This window comes from Trachurus japonicus, chromosome 1, assembly GCF_045865225.1.
Source record: "Trachurus japonicus isolate A0001 chromosome 1, Traja_1.0".
Classification (NCBI taxonomy): domain Eukaryota; kingdom Metazoa; phylum Chordata; class Actinopteri; order Carangiformes; family Carangidae; genus Trachurus; species Trachurus japonicus.
The window spans coordinates 17,743,308-17,762,159 of record NC_140907.1 but is presented as its reverse complement, the minus strand read 5'-3'; the positions used below and the strand labels follow the sequence as shown (position 1 = coordinate 17,762,159).

The window sequence follows — 18,852 nt, the reverse complement described above, 5'->3', positions numbered from 1 at the left end:
TCACTGCAAATAAACTTATATGACATGTCTAACTTATATCATTTGGAAAATGTACTGACAAGAAATATTGCATGGTGAGGGTACATTAGTGTCCAGGGCAGGCCTACATCAGTTACTTGTTAGTTGCTTTGTAGCCTATCATTATATGCACCTTGCAGCTGTGTGCAGCAATTAGTCTGTACATATTTATTGATTAATTCGATTAGGTTTCATATTTTCATTTCATAACCAGAATCTGCTAAGTAACTCAAGTAGTACGATAGTGAAGCAAAAAAGCAAAGTAGCTAATTGGCTAATATTGCAAGAAGTTCCTGATATTAGGAGAATCACAATTTGACTACTACTTTGTTTGTTTATATTTATGTCCAAATCAAATCAAAACGTTTACTTAAAATGAGACCGAACAGCTTTCACCAGTTTTAATCCAGTTGGTCCAGCTCAGCCTCTTCTTCCTGAGAGGATTACGGCGAAACGAGTGCGCAGGAGGGAATCATCTCGTTTCGGCTGGACGCTGATGTTTGTAGAGGAACCACACAAAAATCCTGTCCTTGGATATTTTAGTTTTAGTCAAACTCGCGATAACAGTTTGTGCAATAAGTATTAACTTTACAATTACAATCGGAAAACACATAACATTAAATATGCAATCATGTGTTTATTGTATATTACGCGTCGTTGGAGGCACGGCGGCTCGTTGGTCTAGGGGTATGATTCTCGCTTAGGGTGCGAGAGGTCCCGGGTTCAAATCCCGGACGAGCCCAATTTTTCGTCTTCATGAGGGTTTCTGTTATAGCCTATTTTGTTTTTCATCCATGAAACACATACACAGGCCAATTAATTGCTAAAAAAAAAAATTAAAAAAAAAAGGAAATTCCGCCGCTGGTAATTCTCCATAGACACGCTACAATTAAAAAAAGAAAATGGTGATGATTTGGTGTCTCTTATTTATGTATATACATACATATATTGTATATTTATTTATTTAAGGATAAAGATCAATATTATTAACTCTGGGAGTAGGAGGGTCGGGATTTTAAGATTAAAAATAGAAATGCCACATTATAAATACTCCATTATGCCAGAGGTGGCCTACATATGTGACCACATTTAAATAGCAGCCAGGTAGGTAACTTATTAAAAATAAAAACACATTATGCAAATGTTTCTATTCAAAGTTTTTCATTTAGGCTATGTGTAGCCTACTGTTGTAGGCTACCTCATATAGCATAAGTATAACATAGTGTCAAATAATACAATATTGTAGACTTGTGTTATGATGTAGGCTACTTATGGCTTTGAAACAAATCAGGTGGAAATGTCAATTCAATTCAGCTTTATTTGTATATGGCCAAATCATTATACAGTATATATTGTGACAACACACTTTAACATATTCTTCTAACACACCTGATAACTGGTACAGCACAACCACACACACACAAACACAGACACAGAATTAAAGACAGCACACTATTCTGCAAATATTGCCAGTAAGTTTATTAAGTGGTATGAATATCCTGTTTTAAAATAAATGCAAAATTGCAGATAGACCTATACAGTTATATATTCACAGTTTAACATGTTCCCTTTGAATAGCCAACATTTAGATTAAAAGGAGATAGAGGGTTTATTACAGACACAACAATATAGAAATGTATAATATTCATTATTATGAGAGTATAAAATCATGCTTAATAAAAACCTTTAATAGCCCTTTAAGTCTAACAATCAATTCCTATATATACATAATATACATATATATATATATATATAGAACATATTGAGTTGATTGTTAGACTGAAAGGGAGTACAAAAACATATGCAAGCAAAAACTGCAAAGAGTATCCTGGAGCAAATGCAGATGAGCCGCTACATTCGGTTTGTGTGTTTGTTGGTTTGTGTGTGTTACATGTGGTATTACATAGGCTAAACCAGTAAACTGATTTTAAAAAATGTTTGGCTTTGGTTGTATATTTGTATATAAAGTGCACATTAAAGATGTACAAAGACGCTATACACTAAACTATTTTGTTCTCCAGAAGCTATAAAAAAAATCTCATGCTGTGTAAAGTGGTGGCATTAATTATTTGTTATCTTACAACCTTTGATTGGAATCATATTGCCGTATTGAACACTGTAATTAAATGGCATTTTCTTTCAAAATATTCTATTTCAGATATCCTCTTATACCAATCATCTGCCCCTGAAAAACAAAAAATAATGAGCAAATTTCCCTGCTTTTCACTTTGTATATTTCCCATATAAAATCCTAATACAATGAAAAAAGGCCACTGTGGTGTCACATCACAAACCAAACAATAGTTCATAGCTAGATAAAACTGTGATATAAAACATAAGACATTGCTTCGAGCCCTAAAACCAACCAAGTGGTGTCTTTTCCTCACACAATAATGCCCCTGTGCAGCAACTTTCACATTTCTGAATGAAAACATAAAAAAGACTTCACTCTGACAATGAATGAGACCCACAGTCCCCATTTGTTTGTTTTCAACCCAAATACCAAAAGCACACAAGACCTTTTAAGTGCATGTATTCTGCCATGTGTGCTGTTTAACATGTGCATGTATGTATGTACATAGGAAAGTGAGAATTAGCTACCTCTAGCTACCTTCATGATGTAAGCTGGTGGAGGCAGATGAGGTGTGTGGTATGTATGTTTTTTTTCCTTTGTTTTGTGTTGTGGTCAGTCCATGAAGGAGGAGTTAGCGTTAGCGTTATGTCACAGATAGCTGCGCTGATGAAAGAAAGCTGACGTATGTATGACACAGTAGATGTGATATGATACATTCTGGAAAGTTTCACATTATATTGGCCTAGCTAGCAAGTGACGTGTGTGTGTGTGTGTGTGTGTGTGTGTGTGTGTGTGTGTGTGTGTGTGTGTGTGTGTGTGTGTGTCTAAGTCCACAATTCATACTTGAAAAGATGCAGAGAGACGAGAGCTGATGTTGCATAAAGAAGCTGGAGCATTGCTGCGTGGCTTCAACAGAGAAGGTGTCGATGCAGTTTGGTTCTGTGGCCACAAGAGTGTGCTGTTCTCAGGCCAGCTGAGATGATGCAGCCTCTTTAAAAAAAAAAAAAAAGTGTCTGGACCTTCCATAGTTGATCAGAGGTCTGGTACAACACCAACATTTCTATTATAATGTCATAAAGAGCTGATGACATTCAAATGGACAACATGAGCTCGTTATTCAGGCTAATGAGGTGAAAACTTGCACTCTGAGGAAAATGTCCCCACTCCATGTCCGATGGAGTCCAATGTTTAAGCCCAGCTCTTTAGAGAATAAAAAACCTCAAGTCAAAGTGGTAGTACAGTCTGACGATGAAACCAGCGCCGAGTTTCATTCTTTTGAGTGACCTCCAGCGCCGCCTCACACTAGGAGGTGGCGTTTCTTGTGCAAAGCCAGGTGGTCGGAGCGGGAGAAGCTGCGTTCACAGTCGGGACACTGGAACGGTTTGACTCCCGTGTGCTTGCGGAAGTGTCTCGTGAGCTCATCTGAACGGGCGAACTTCCACGTGCAGCCTTCCCACATGCACTTGTATGGCTTCTCACCTGGAAAGAAAAACAAAACAAAAGGGTGATTATTAATAAGTTCTACTTTAAAAAAAAAAAAAAAAAAAAGGATGTTGATGTAGATGCTGTTGGGTGAAGAGGCCTCACCTGTATGCGTCCTGCGGTGTGCTTTGAGGTGAGAGCTCTTGGTGTACACTTTGTTGCAGCCGTTGAAGTCGCAGCGGTGAATTCGTCGCTTTTTCAGTGAGTCGGGAGAGTCGGCAGGGAGAGGGTGCTTTGTGCCCGAATGAACTATTACTGATGGGTTGTTGCCCCTAAAACACACACAGAGGAAAAGGTGTTAACTCGACCTGTCTTTGTCTGATCTGACCAGCAGAGGGCGACGGTGTCCTGTAACGGCTGATGTTGAAATCTAAAAGTGCAACTTTAATTTGGCGGCAGTTTCTCTACCAGTGCAATAACAACCTCTACCAGTCAGGAAGTTGAAAAACACCTTCTGCCTTTTTCCAGTCCATTATGCTTCAGCTTTTCCTCATCACTTCACACTTTTTTGCTGCTGACATTTAACCATCAGTTCAATTAACTCACTGGAATGTAATAAATGTGAGTGTTGGCGAAAAGATGAATGTCAGAGAAACAACTTAGCCTAATAGTAGATGCAACTTTTCAGCAATCTTTCCAGTCACACACCCAACGAGCAGATTAGGTTTCAAAAACTTCACTGTGTGTGTGTGTGTGTGAGAATCCTAAGAGTGGTGAATAAAGACATTCTGTAGAAAAGTAAAAACATTAAAGTTCAACAGTTTATAACAGAAATGCAACATTTCAAGTACTTTACTGTCAAGAAAAAGAAACCCAAGAAAGAGTTGTCTTTCTGCACTTAGAGAGCCATCATTAAAGTTTGTGTGTGTGTTAATGTGCATGCGGGTGTGTGTAAGTGGCAGTTGAGAGCAGGTGTCGAGTGTTGAAATATGAATCCCTCACACATCAGTTCTGTGTGTAAGAGGAATGTGCCGAAAATCCCCCGCAAAAGAACAAACACACACACACACACGTACACACACACACACACACACACACACACAGACCAAACCCTCATTATTATAAACACTGAGCAGACTTGACCCATTTACCATACACATACAGGACATTTACATTGTTCATATGTGAGGGTGTTTTCGGAAGTGATGACAGATGAAGACGTGCCCACTTTTTTTTTCTTATTGGTCTAATTATCTCGCAGTTGGCACGGCAACAATGGCAACTCCGGACTAGCGAGAACAAAGCGTCAACATTCCCCCAGTCTGACGTCTCTGTCCTAACCTGATTTTTATGTCTTCACGGAAACAAGCCGTTACTGTGAGGAAGATGAAGGAGATGAGGAGTTGAGAGGGAGCCAATATGCATGTGTAATGTATGAACATACTGTATATTGAATTTCTGCACATGCCGTATATTAATTATATATATAATTAGAATTTGGACACATTTTTGAATGACTGGTCCATACAAACTTGTATGTTTACACTATGCAAATTATATATTTTAGATGTTATGTTATATAAGTATGCTGTACAGTATATCTATGCTAAAACCTGTCAGTATATGTATAAGTATAATATTATATGTATATTCTCATATATTATAACTATTATCAGATTACTATGTGGGAGGGAAAGGAGGGACAGGAAGGGAGGAGCAGAGGGGAGGGGAGGCCGACAAGGAGTGGGAGATGCCGGACAATGAGTGCTAAAAAACACAGGAAGAAGGAAAAAGAATAGAGAGATGGGAAGAGGGATGGAGGAGGTGACAGAAGTGAGATGGCCGATATGAACTCTGCAAACCAGAGCGGAAATACGAGAATAAAAGGCATCACAGAGGAGTGAAGGAATCTGACACACCCCACCGACACAGCGGAGTCAGTGTGTTGGAGCCATTTTTGTTGTTGTTGTTGTTGTTGTTGTTGTTGTTGTGTTACTGGTCTGGTTTTATCTAAACTTATCACTGAGCTTCTCACGTTCTCACTGCAGGGAAGAAAAGAGGAAGCAGAGCGTGGAGAGAGCTGCCGCCTTCCTGCATTTTCCCAACACAGTAAAACATCAGTAAAAGTTTGTCAAGTCAATTGATCGTGCTGCACGGACGCTGGACAGGATGGATCTTTTCACTAGTATCTAATCATTTTCTCCTGAAATTCTGTGCTTTCTTTCCTTGTACTTTGGTCAGTTGTTTTTGCAGTGAATTGTTCCTTCGTGAGTTATGTTTGCACTGTGGCAACAAACCGAGGGGTGTTTTGATTTCAGGACCTACATCCTGGTATAAAAAACCACCCAGTGACACACAACCCTCGTCTTTGGGACTGCACCCGCCTTGGAAACCCTCCGACTGCTGCCTACTTCCAAATAAAGTTAAAGAGGAAGCTGCTGCGGCAGCTGTCGGTCAAACTTGTGACACTTTTGCTGCTTCCTTTTAAAATCAGTTTGAGTGTGTTGGTGTGTGACTCACTCGTATTCGTGTGGTGATCGTATCCTGATGACGGAAGATTTCATCTCATGGCTGCTGAGGACATCATGATGGAGCTCAGAGCAAGGCTCAGTTTTGATCGGCTTGTGCATGTCATGGGTGTCGCCTCGCAGCTCCAACGACTTTGTGGAGTGACCTGTGGGGGTTTAAAACAACCAGAAGATGAAAATGTGGACAGGATTTATTCACAGTGACATTCCGTTAACATTCTTTGAGATTTCATCTTCCAGACTTCACAAAAAACTTGTGTCCTACAGTTACGTTATTCCCATTAATTACGTCCTTGTTGTAATTAGTTGGACGTCTGTGGATATTCTCATTCATCCATCAATTTTTATGTCTAGGCAACAAACTGAATCGAAGGCAACTGGACTTGTATTTGTCTGGAAAGACGTTTCGCCTCTTATCCAAGGGGCTTCATCAGTTCATAACGCATCGGTCTGACTAGTCCTCACTGGTCTGACCTAAGTAGTTGGACATTTGTAAGTTTTTGTGACTTATTTACAGTTTTGTTTTGTGTATATACAATAACGTACTGTAGCAGTGTCTCATGTTAAAGCTCCATAAATAAAGCCGTAAATAAGGTCTCACCTGTTTTGTGCTCCCTGCTTCGATGGTGGTCGTCATCACAGGTGACAGGCGGGCTGACTATGATGGGCTGGTGCAGGTGGAGTGGCGAGGGGTAGAGGACAGACAGAGGAACCATGACTGGAGACACCATGACCCCGGACCCCTGGATGACCCCAGAGCCCGGGCTGAGGAGCGGAGCCACCATGGCGGGGTACGGAAGCGAGGGGTTGTGCGACGGGGCGGTGTGGGCGGGCGAGGAGCGCAGGTGGTGGTGTGGAGGGGAGCAGCGGGGTGAGGCGCGACTGGCCGCGCTGTAAGGCGAAGGCGGGGAGCTGCGCGACGAGGCCGGGGAGGAGGCGGAGGAGCACGGAGGGGAGGAAGAGGAGGAGCTGGAGGAGGAGCGCTTGCTGAGCGACAGGTCCACAGGCTCCAGCTGGGTGTGTGTGGGGTTGCTGGGGGAGTGGGACTGGGTGAAGGTGTGCATGTGCGTGTGGTAGAGGGGGGCTGGGTGGGGGAAGATCACTCTGTACGGCTCCGGGGTTTTCACTAGCGAAGAGTAGAACGACTGAAAGAGAGGATACAGCAGAAGGAAGCAGCAGAGGAGGACAAAAGAGCAGCGAGTTAAAAATTTCCGTTCTGCATTCAATAACAGGGAAAACATGTTTCTGCCACACAAACACCTACAGCCGGCCAAAAAATGTTTAAAGCCATTTCTGTTTGGGAGCAGATAACTGCTATGTCTCACAGTACAGTGTATATGTGTGTGTGAGTTCATTAGCCCTGGGCCTGGCAGTGTGTGTGTCCATTGTATGCAAATATCCGCTGTACAGCAGCCTGTTTGTCCAGGAAGAGCAGGAATGTGGGAACCACTCTGTCTAGACACGTAGCAGGACTGTGTAGGTGTGTGAAGAGGTGCATGCTTGTGTGTGTTTGCGTGTATGTGTGTGTATGGGTCAGAGATACTGTATAACATCAACAACATGTTCAGGCATGATGGGAGAGCTCAAAACACACACAAGCAGTCAAAGCTACATTTACACAAACACATATGTGTCTTACCGTCTCCATGTCTGTCTTCAGAGGGTAATCATACATCAGCATGGCTGCACAGGCCAGGCTCCTACAAAACAATACACACAGATACCGACAGTCAGTATACACAAAGTTAATACATAACATAACACATTTAGGACTAACTAAAACTGTTCAGTAAGAAATACGCAGATCCTTTACTAAATTACTGATACCATGCAACACTGAAGAGTCATACGTTGAATCCAAAGGGTTGTGAGATGATTAATCACGCCAGAGCGAAGAAAAAACATAGTTTTGCTTCATAAATCTGGTTTCAGTTTGACCTTTTGCCTTCTTTGTGAAATATTAGAGCCTCATCTCTTTGGCTGTCAAAAAAGCAGTCAGACAGGAGGCCCTGCTCTTTATGTGAAAGGTCAAAGGTCAAAAGGGTTGTGGGCCACTGGTTAAATGTTTAATGCAATGCTGTGTTTCATAATCTTATAATATGGAAAACAGAAGAAATATTGAGAAGTATGAAATGGAAATGCCTGAACAAAGTAGAAATACCTGAAAATGTTACTAAAGAACAGCTTTGTTAAATGTAACTAAATTTAGTTACAGTTTTTTTTAGTTACAACAGTAACACTGTCTATAAGCCTGGTCATTTCATCTATAAACATCAGTTACTTATACTTAAAAAAAAAAAAGGACAAAAACCCATGCGCACGTACACACAACACAACACACCCTTTGGGAAGCGATGAGAAGTAAATTACCTAAAATACAGAGAAAAGACTCTGTAGTCTGTAGTTAAGTGACAGGAAAGCGTCTGAGGTGTGTGTACTGTAAGTGTTTGTATGTGTGTTTGAACACACAACCTCCCTTCCAGTAAATCATGTCACACAACTATCCATAAATTAGTTTTTGTCACATTTTACACGTCTGCTCTTCTTTCTCACACTGACAAACAAATCTTGTCCGCCTCACATTTTACTAAACTCTACTTAACGCGGGCGTGTCGTCTGAAAACACCCGACACCTTCAAACAATGCAAGAGACACATTTACGAGGGGTCTTTTCTTTACGAGAACACAGTCAGTTCCAGGTGTGATGGGGCCAGGAACTGCCCAGCATCAAAGACTAGACAGTGACGCGCACACGCGACACGCGCGCACACACACACACACAGAAACTATTGAGGGCTGTCAAGTGTTTGGATCAAAAGTGTGTGAGGTTTCAAAGGTTCCAGTTCCAGTTACCTTGGCTTTGAATAACCAGGTGCGGCTGGTGACTCCATGTTTGTACCAAAATGAGTGTTTAAGGGAGTCTCCATGTGTGTGTGTGTGTGTGTGTGTGTGTGTGTGTGTGTGTGTGTGAGTGAGAGAGTGAGAGAGAGAGAGAGAGAGATCACTGGAGCATTACGGCAACATGAACTGTCAAAGAATGTACCCTAAGGGAGTCGGTGTGTGTGTGTGTGTGCGCACATGTGCGTGCGCGTGTGTGACAGCCTGTGTACTTGCTCATTTGTTAATAATTACAAGCTAACTTGTCTCCAAACTGTGGACTTTAATCAGGTCACACACACACAGACACACATACACATACACACAAGGACGCACACACGCACGCACACACAGTCCAGATGGGGAGCAGGCCAATAGGAGAGCAGGATGTCTGCTTGCTGGGTCAGGAAGGGTGTGTACATGACGACTGAGGCCTCACCCTTCGCCTGACTCCATAGAAACAAAGAGATTGTAGGCAGGTGGCGAGTGTGTGTGTGTGTGTGTGTGTGTGTGTGTGTGTGTGTGTGTGTGTGTGTCTTTGAGGGTGTGTTTTTTAATCCGGGTTTGTATTGTGTTGTAGTTCAACTGAAGGTCAGGCAGTCGTTCTATTGTGGTTGTGATCACACTCAGAGGTGACAATAATAAGAGCAGGTATGAGGCACAAACACACAACGACACAGGAAAAGAACAAAAGAACAAACATCTCAGCTCATGAGTGACCAGTGTACAGGAAGTAGCTGCAGCGAACAGGTTTTTTCCCTACAACAACAAGAAGAAGAAATTCAGTATAATCAGTGGCCCCAGTGGAAGTCCCTAATTCTTGTCTCCATCCTCTGTTCCTATTTAAAAAATTTCCCCTCTGAAACAGTAATACAGGGAGGGACGTTATTGTAATAAAAGGGAGGGATCTCTGACTCACAACTAATCGTATTTGAAATGACAAAGACAAACTGCCAGTGATGGAAAACACAACATTCAACATGGAAACAATAATTTTCAAATAAATGCATGTAAACAGGGAGGCTCAATGTTAAGTGTTAGAGGATATTAAGTTTCTATATGACCTTGTTTTTTTCTTGATCCAGAACTTTAATCATGAATCGATTACCAAAGTTGATTATTCATTCTCTACATGTAAAAGTAGACAAGCCCATTAACAACTTCAACAGGCACTGAAAAGTCACAATCTCTGTGTTATTTTGAAATGTGCCCCATCTCTCTTTGCTTGGAGATAGCCAGATTAACATTTCTTAAATCACTGCTAAGATTTTTTTTCCAAATGATCGAAAAACTCCCCTTTTGGAAAATCTACAGCCTGATAAACAATAACTGTGACTTTGCAAGTTAATAACAGGCCAGTTTGTGAAGGTGCTGCCACAGCAACAGAAACTCCCTTTAAGAACAAGTGTACATTTGTTGACCCAGACTCAACTCAGGGGCCGCCCTCGACCCTGAACGCACAACCATCCTGTCACTCACTGCAGGTCTCGGCTCGGCTGAGGAGAGATTTAGAGCAACCTGTATCTACCTGTGCACACATGAGTCCCGTGTGTGCCTTCAGGAGTACATGCAAATAAACCATAAGTTCACATGCTGAAGAAAATGACATAATTGTCTTTTCAGGCCTCGGGTTGTATGAGTTCAGGTGAGACAAACTCAACCAAACGCCTTGAGCTCTGGGAGGGTTTCATTGAATTCCTAGAGAGATGTGCAGAAAAGAGAACATGCCATTCCCCCCCGAGAGGTCACCTGTCATACAGTACATGTTTCCTCTCATTTGCCTTCTACCTGTGGTTGAGCAAGACAAACGTAGCTGAGTGCACTGCACACATGGCAATCTGGGCTGCAGTGACACAGATGTGGGTCACAGAGCAGCGCAGCAGCAGCAGCAGCGAATAATTAATGTAGTTTGTTTGTTTAAATCAGCATGGTGGTGTTTGCCAGGTGGTTAGGGCTCACCACACAGGGAAATGAACTAAGGATTGTTATCTGGGCAACATGTGACAACAGGATGGCGAGCGGGGGAGACTAACTTTCCCTTGGGGTGGATCGTAAAAGAATAAATACAATGAGTTGCAGAAAAAGTGCACAATTGAAGGAAATAAGATGCATCTTCTTCAGAACAAATGCAAAAAAAAGCCCACTAGGTCTCAGGAGATAAAAGACAAACTGCAGCTGACCTTTGTGTCTAAATCTGTGTTGCATTCGTAGCTGAAATCCTGATGATTATTTATATGTTTTTTGGATTGTTTACGGATGTTTTTTTTTTGTTCTGTTTTAAATTGGTTATATGGCCATTTACTTCCATTAATGTATTATATTTCAAGAGGTGCGAGAAAGCTAGAGCAAAATGCATTTCACTGAGTATACACTGTGCTATAATGTAAACGTAAAGTAAACTTGAACTTGAGAAATAAACATATTAGTTGCACAATATTAATCAGATATTTGATTGATTTGTCAGTTATCGATCATAACATACCCTCAAATAAGTTTCTCAATTGTGAAATGTCACCGTTTTGTGGTGTATATGGTAAAGTGATGGTGAATTGATCTTTGTGTTTTGAAATGTTAAAAGTAATAGTTCGCTGCAGCCTCAGTTGCTCTGACCATCTGACTGAATGAATACTGGATCAGGTCAGACCGACCTCACTTTCTGTGGGACAGAGACCAGACAGCTGTTGCACCTCTGCTTTATCTGAGCATTTAAACAAGTTAAAGAGCACAGTGCATGCTGGGCATCGAAGGAGCCACTGTGCACTGCTCCTATTTAGTAAACAAGTCACCGTACCTGGGTCGCTGAGGAGCATTTTCTCCCCCGTGCAGCGCTGCACTACATGTGGGTGTGTGTTTGTGTATGTCAAGTGTGGTCTGCAAATATTGTCCTTCTAGGTCAGTAGAGCTACTGTGTACTCAACCCCAACCCACTCAGCAAACACTTCCTGCACTCTTCTCCCTCTCTCTCTCTCTCTACCTTGGACAGATCTTCTTTTTTTTTCGACACCTCTTCTTCTCCTTCTTCTTCTTTCTCTTCATCACTCGCTCCTGAACAATCATTCATGTCTCTACTACTGTACTTATCTGAACCACACACACCACACCGCACTCTTTTTCTCTCCCCTCTCTCTCTATGAATGATATAAAACAACATGACTGAAGGGGAAAATATTGTGGCTTGGAGCCCCTGGCTACCGACTCAACCACACACACACACACACACACACACACACACACACACACACACACACACACACACACACACACACACGCAAACACACACTTATACACACTCACAGCCGCACACCAAGTTTCTGCTAGCTCAACAGAATACACACACTAAATCACTAAAGGACTAAATTATTACAGACACGCACACATGCTTGAACATACGCAGACACAAACAGGGCTGCACACATACACACACTACACACACACTCACACTCATACACACGCACACACTACACACACACACACACACACACACACTCTAATGGCAACAGGCTGGAGAAGATGAGATCACCAGAGAGACCAGAAACCTCCAGACAACAGCTTTGTCCAAGAACACGCCACAATAGACACACACACACGCAGACACAGACACACACACACTTTAACACTTACAGCCTTACGTTCCCTGCTCTCAATTCTTTTACTTTTCCTTCTCTTTTACCTCGTATACCTCCTCGTCAGTCGCCGCCCTGCTCTCTTACACCGAGGCTGTCATGTCGATCACAAACCACCTGACTCAAACAGCGCTAACACACTCACAGAGAAGGACTGCATGTACACAAACACACACACTGTGGTCTGACGCGCACACAGCCGCTCACCTCTTTACCTACTCCCTCGGGGAATAAGGTGGATCGTCTTGATTAGGATTAATTGTTACTTAATTAAAGATCCCTTTACGTGACTCATACAAGGCGTCGAGCTAATATTCCACTGGTTCACTTTTCCTTTTCCTGAGCTCACTGTCTAATTGCTTCACACTCCTCCTGTTGCCCTTGACCCCTTCGAATTCACTCACCCCCCAAGTGTACCTCCCTATACTCCCTCGTTTCACCCCCTTACCTCACTTCCCACTCCTGACTCCTCTAATCACGCCTCACATGCTCTGACTTTTTGACTCCTCTCACTTTAAGGCCCCTGCTGAAGCCCCCTATCCTCTTATTTTGGCTTCCTATTCCCTCATCCAAGCTGCCTAGCCCACTCCTTCCAACACACACACACATACACACGCACACACACACACATACAGGCACGTAGTCCTCTCCAGCAGACTGTGGGGCTGCAGGCCCGCAGGACCTCGGGGGGGAAGCCAGAGGGGGCCATCAGAAGGGGGCAGAGGAAACAGGATCCATCATCACACACACATCCACACACACTTTTTAAGACACACTGGAGTTGACATAAGGCTCAAACACCGACAAGGAGACACACACACACACACACACACACATTCATGCACCTCCAGCCGAACTTGTCAAAGAGAGCGGACTTTTGAGGCTTTCCAGACAACTGAGGACGGAGGGAAGGAGAGAGGCAGCCAGAGAAAGAGAGAAAGAAAGAGAGAGAGAGAGAGAGAAGCGGAAGCCCTCAGAGTTTAGTCTGACTGTTATTATTTCCACACTGCGTGATGGGTCGGGGGGTGTAAAGAAGAGAGGGAGGAGGACGACGGAGAGGAGGAGAGTGAAGCCAAATGGGGGGTGCTGCTGCAGGGGGCCTGTGGTTTCCTGTCTGACCCCCCCTCCCCTCCTCCCTCCCTCCCTCCCTCCCTCCTCCTCCTACCCCCCAACCACCACCACCACCACCACCACCCAAAGAATGAGAGAACGGAGGGGTAGGGGGGAGATGGAAGGAGAGAAAGGGCAAAGAAAACAGGCGCTCTGACCAAACTATGTCAAAATGGAAGTGGAAAGAACAAGGCAGAGACAGAAGAGGAGAAGAGAGAACCAAGTGGGTTTCAACCAAAATATGACAAAACTTCAATGGACCTCAAACATGGGGAGTTGAGGAGTGTGTGTGTGTGTGTGTGTGTGTGTGTGTGTGTGTGTGTGTGTGTGTGGGGAGGGGGTTATGTAGTCACAGTGGCTCAATCCAGTGGTTTAAGAGCGGTAACAGACACACTGTGTGAGGGTGTGTGTGTGTGTATGTGTGCGTGCGTGTGTGCGTGCATGTGCTGGCACGCATGTGAAGTTGTGTAACGAGTTTCAGCTTTTTAAGTTTACTACCGTCTATGGACGACAGTGTCCTCATCCCCTTCACTTCTAATGGAGAATCATCAACGCTTTAGCATCCAGGAGTTTAATGTTTAGCCCTAATGTTCTCTAGGACATGCCCTTTGAGCAGCGTGTGTGTGTGTGTGTGTGTGTGTGTGTGTGTGTGTGTGTGTGTGTGTGAGTGTACACTCTTGCGCATTTTGTTCCACCAGATAACATCAGTATGTTGATTCAGGAAAAGAGGTGTAGGTAGGGGTGTGTGTGTGTGTGTGTCCTGCCCTAATGAGGGACAAATAAATAAGCAATAAATAAAACAAATGGGGTCAACATGTCTTTTTCTTCTTTTAAAAACTTTTATAGAGTGGGAGAAGAGTGTGAGTAAGACAGAGAGGCACAGAGAGAGAGAGAGAGAGAGAGAGAGATCGCCCTCATTCCACTCATCCACCCCCCACATCCACATCCCTCTCTCCTCCCTTCTTTCTCCCTCTTTTCTCTCTCACTCCGCAGGCTCTAAACAGGATAAGGGCTTCATATGCCAAGTGGAATGTGTGACGCAAGCCTCAGCCTTGAAACAAAGCACAGGAAACAGGGAGAGACAGAGAAACACACACACACACACACACACACACACACACATATGCAGACAGAGAGAAAAGAGAGATGTGTATTGTAAAGGATGCAGTGAAATGAGAGGGTAAAGACGGAGACGCTCAGGTGTGACTGAGTGTTTGAATCTCTCTCTCTCTCTCACACACACACCTGTCACATATACTCCTCTCCACTCTGCTCTCAGCTCTGACACTCGGCAGCGACACTGAGAGCTCGTCTTTCACTGTCACCACATCAGCATCAGATTCAGTCTTAACTCATTAAAACCTGTAGCCTACAGTACTATACAGCCAAACCAGTTTGTCTGTTGATCAATCGATGAGTCCCATGACAGAAAACCAGCAGTTAATCTGAAAATCAATGAATCCTTTCAGCTGCTCATTCTAAGCAAAACTGGCAAAGACATCCTAATCCAAACTCCTACAGTAAAGAATCTGTGCATTTATATATGAATAAATATAGCCTGATATATTTTTTTAATTAACTTTTTACATGAAATGAGACACCTTGGGCTCTCACAACTTGTATTTTCTGACATTTTCTGGTTTCAACGGTAAACAACAGAGCAATTATTCAGTTATAATAAATATACATTTAAAAACATTCACATCTGAACCCAACAGAAATCACACTTCCAGAGGTCACACTGTTAAATGTCAAAAACAGAAGCTACAGCTCCACAGGCTGATCACTCTAACAGAGACTCTTTCTCTTTTCCCTCATAAACCCTCTATTTGACCACTGCTTTATTTCAGCTAATTATCGATGATGGGTTATAGCCTACATAAAGTTAAATATAGCGTTGTCTCATTGTTGCATGACTACTCAGTGTTAAGATCATTAGTCACCAATAAATTTAAGATTTTTTTTACAAGATAAGTCATTAAAAACAACTCTTGACTCACACACGCAGCTTGATCTCGTTTAACTAGCGCCTCTGTCCGATAATAAAGTTTGCCTCTGCTCAACACGTCCACTACCTAACAACAGCACAACATAGACTTTTCTCTCTCTAAAAAAAAGAGAAAAAAGTAAGAAAGAAGTCCAGGCAACACTTCCAGACCCCACCGCACTACATCCGAGAGGAAATAAGCGCAGTGTGCCGGCGGGGTCAGCGCATGATCCAGCCCCGGACAGCAGCAGCTCGGAGTGTCGGTGTGGAGCAGCCAGGACTTACTTCTCAGATGGAGGACACGGACTTCTTCCTGGGGGGGGGACAGGGACAGAGACGGTGGTGGTTTCACAGCTGTCTGTCGGGATGAACGGTAGAGTAGAGAGGCTCCTTGTCGGTGCGAAACTCGAGTCAGACCGGTCCGTAGGAGAAAAAGTGGCGCAGGCGACGCTCAGTCCTCCGCCGTGACACTGACACCAGGCTCCGTCCGGGAAAACAAGACGCTCCGGTGATCGATGGCTCCACCAAACTTCCCTGAGTTACGAAACCTCTCTCTCTCTCTCTGAGTGTTTCTCTGTGTGTGTGTTTTGTGTGTCAGTGTGTGTGTGTGTGTCTGTGTGCGTCTCCGTTTTTGTCGTTTAGAAACTGCTTCTTCTGTCACATGATCCGCTGTCTGTTCTCCATGGGGTCGGGCCGCTGGGCGGGACCGGGGCGGGGTGGTCCAGCCTGTGTGTGTGTGTGTGTGTGTGTGTGTGTGTGTGTGTGTGTGTGTGTGTGTGTGTGTGTGTGTGTGTGTGTGTGTGTGTGTGTGTGTGTGTGTGTGTGTGTGTGTGTTGCAATTTTTATTTCAAGTTTGGTGGAGACAAGCGGGAACTTTTCAAGCCAGTTATTATCTACGACCATTATCTTTAAGAACAGTGTTTTGAAACCTGACTATTGTATTGTCACTATAACATAAATTATAAAACGATTTATGGCCTATTCTTGCTATCACACACACACACACACACACACACACACACACACACACACACACACACACACAGAGAGAGAGAGAGAGAGAGCGAGATTGTGGTCTGTTTTTCTGGACCTCAGCAAATTAACATAGATTTATACGTTAGTAATTATCGGTTAATCAGCAAAAAATTTTATCAACCAGCTACAAATATTGATAAATCATTAATTATGGGTTCAACGATAGACCTTTAGGGCTACCAGGCAGCTGTAAACAGGATCAGATGTTTTTTATTGGTAGGTTGTGTGCCAGTTTCCCTTCAGGTGAGCCATCAGACAGTTCATTGAATGGATCTCATAGAGATACAAATAAAGCACTACTAAACTTTAGATGAAAGTGGTGCTAATTCAAAGTTATTTATACTGTAGGCTAGTCTGTAGCCTATACCATGACCTTATGCAAGCTCATTATACATTCAGTAGCCACTTTATTGTGGACATACAGACAACAGCCCTGCCATTACACTTATCTTTATGAGGCTCTTAGGGTTTTGGTGACACTGCTGGGAATGTGTAGATTAAATTATATGTATGTATGTATGTTGTATATAACTGAGGTCATTGTTATAATATAGATGATCACTGGATGACACACTTTTGTTTGTTTTAGTTTTTCTCTTAAATTTTATTCATGATGGGGTCAACATATTAGAATCAGCTCTGATTATGTTTGACCTAGAAGAGTAAAGCACATAGGCTAGTTGACATAATACCTCATCATCATCATCAACAACAACAACAACAACAACAACAACATTGTCGTCATGATAAAATGAACTTTATTTCAGATAAAAGCATATGGGATGGCACCAGACTGTACATGTGCTCCTATAGATTTAGGGAAGTAAGAAGATTGACATTTAGCTCTAGAGCAACTGGGTGAGTAAATGTCATATCTAATGAAAGAAAATAGCTGATGTGTATTGACATTAAAGAGTTTAATTGGAAGCACAGTATCTGCAGTCTATATGGTTCCTTTGTTGAAAACTTAGACCTTTTTATTCTAACTCAGGCGACATTTCACACATTAGCAACCTGAATGTGATAGTTAGTTGTGATAGTCCACTGTCAATAAAAGCAATAAAATAAGAAACACTGTGGGCCTGATAGCATCTCTCTCTCTGATAATCAGGGTGTGGCACTTCACACAAGGAAATGCATTTCTGTTACAAGGTGAGAAAAACATAATTACAGGGCACAGAGACAAACTGATTGTGACAGCATTTTCCATTCAGCAACGGATATTGGCTGGTTCTGATTGGCGGGCTGGAAGAAATGCACTGAAAGCAAGTTTCACCAGAGCTCAATCACAACTCATGCCAACAGGTTGAATACATGTAGAATTAATATTTATATTATATTATATTTATATTAATTCACCATAGCCCAGCTTTACACTGCATTTTCAAGTAAAGCTCCTCCAGGCAATACTTTGGTGTTTATACCAAATTAAATGACTCCATGTGAAGTGAAAGACTTTTTACTATTGCCTAATTCACACCTGGCTCTACAGATCATCCACCTTGTAGTTCATCATTTAAAATGTGCATACTCTGATCTTATCGCTGTCCTGAACCTGAACAGGCAGTCAGGATTAAAAAACTATGCCAAGCGTATTTAAAATATGTATTCACTAAGAAACGGGCAGTCTGGGTAAAAAAAAACCTTTAGTTGGCAGAGGTGACGCAACGTGAGGCAGCGCCGGTTGCTGCTGCAGCGCTGGTTGTTAAAACAACAAAGAGATGATATGACAGCTGTTATTTCATGGATGGCTTCTATAATACTGTAGATGTAAACCTTTCATGTCAGTGCACACATTTACTGAAACTTGGCCAGCTCTGTCTGCATGAGAAGTGGAGCATGCATGAGAGGAGGTGAAGTATCACAGTGTGCAGGGTGGGATCATGATGGAGGGCTGGTCAGGTTGGGCAAGATGCTGTAATTGTGTTTCTGTGTCAAGAAATGACTCAGGGAAAACTATGTACTTGAATGAACAGTACATTGTGAACCTATAGAGACAAGCTGGAAACGTATAAGTGTGTCATGTAGTTAAAGGAGCTATATGTAAGATCCTGGTTTTGTTTCTGCTTTTGTCAATATGTTTTTAAGAGTCAGCGAGGTCTTCAGACATAATCCACAATGCTTTTAGCTGCAGTTCAGTGGTAAATGGCGATCAGGATGCCAAAATGCTACTGACTT

General features: G+C 42.8%; 1 protein-coding gene and 1 non-coding gene across 2 annotated transcripts; one reads left to right on the top strand and one right to left on the bottom strand.

Moving 5' to 3' along the window:
* Positions 1-688: 688 nt before the first annotated feature.
* Positions 689-760, top strand: trnap-agg (transfer RNA proline (anticodon AGG)). The gene has a single exon. It is a non-coding gene; the product is annotated as a tRNA-Pro (tRNA).
* Positions 761-3,098: 2,338 nt separating this feature from the next.
* On the bottom strand, positions 3,099-16,320 carry klf3 (Kruppel like factor 3 (basic)). Its single transcript, XM_085777508.1, has 6 exons — positions 15,925-16,320; positions 7,682-7,742; positions 6,644-7,187; positions 6,035-6,188; positions 3,680-3,846; positions 3,099-3,571 (listed from the first exon to the last, which is right to left on the bottom strand). The coding sequence occupies exons 2-6, from the start codon at positions 7,721-7,723 to the stop codon at positions 3,390-3,392; spliced, it is 1,089 nt and encodes a 362-aa protein (XP_085633634.1). The 5' UTR covers positions 7,724-7,742; positions 15,925-16,320; the 3' UTR covers positions 3,099-3,389.
* Positions 16,321-18,852: the final 2,532 nt, after the last annotated feature.

Bases quoted from the DNA above. Each gene is read 5' to 3' on its own strand.
- klf3 (XM_085777508.1), bottom strand. From the start codon at position 7,723: ATGCTGATGTATGATTACCCTCTGAAGACAGACATGGAGACG. The intron at 3,847-6,034 runs GTGAGTCACACA...TGTGTGTTTTAG, and splicing joins CGATCACCACACGAATACGA to GGGCAACAACCCATCAGTAA. The intron at 3,572-3,679 runs GTGAGGCCTCTT...TTTTCTTTCCAG, and splicing joins ACACCGCAGGACGCATACAG to GTGAGAAGCCATACAAGTGC.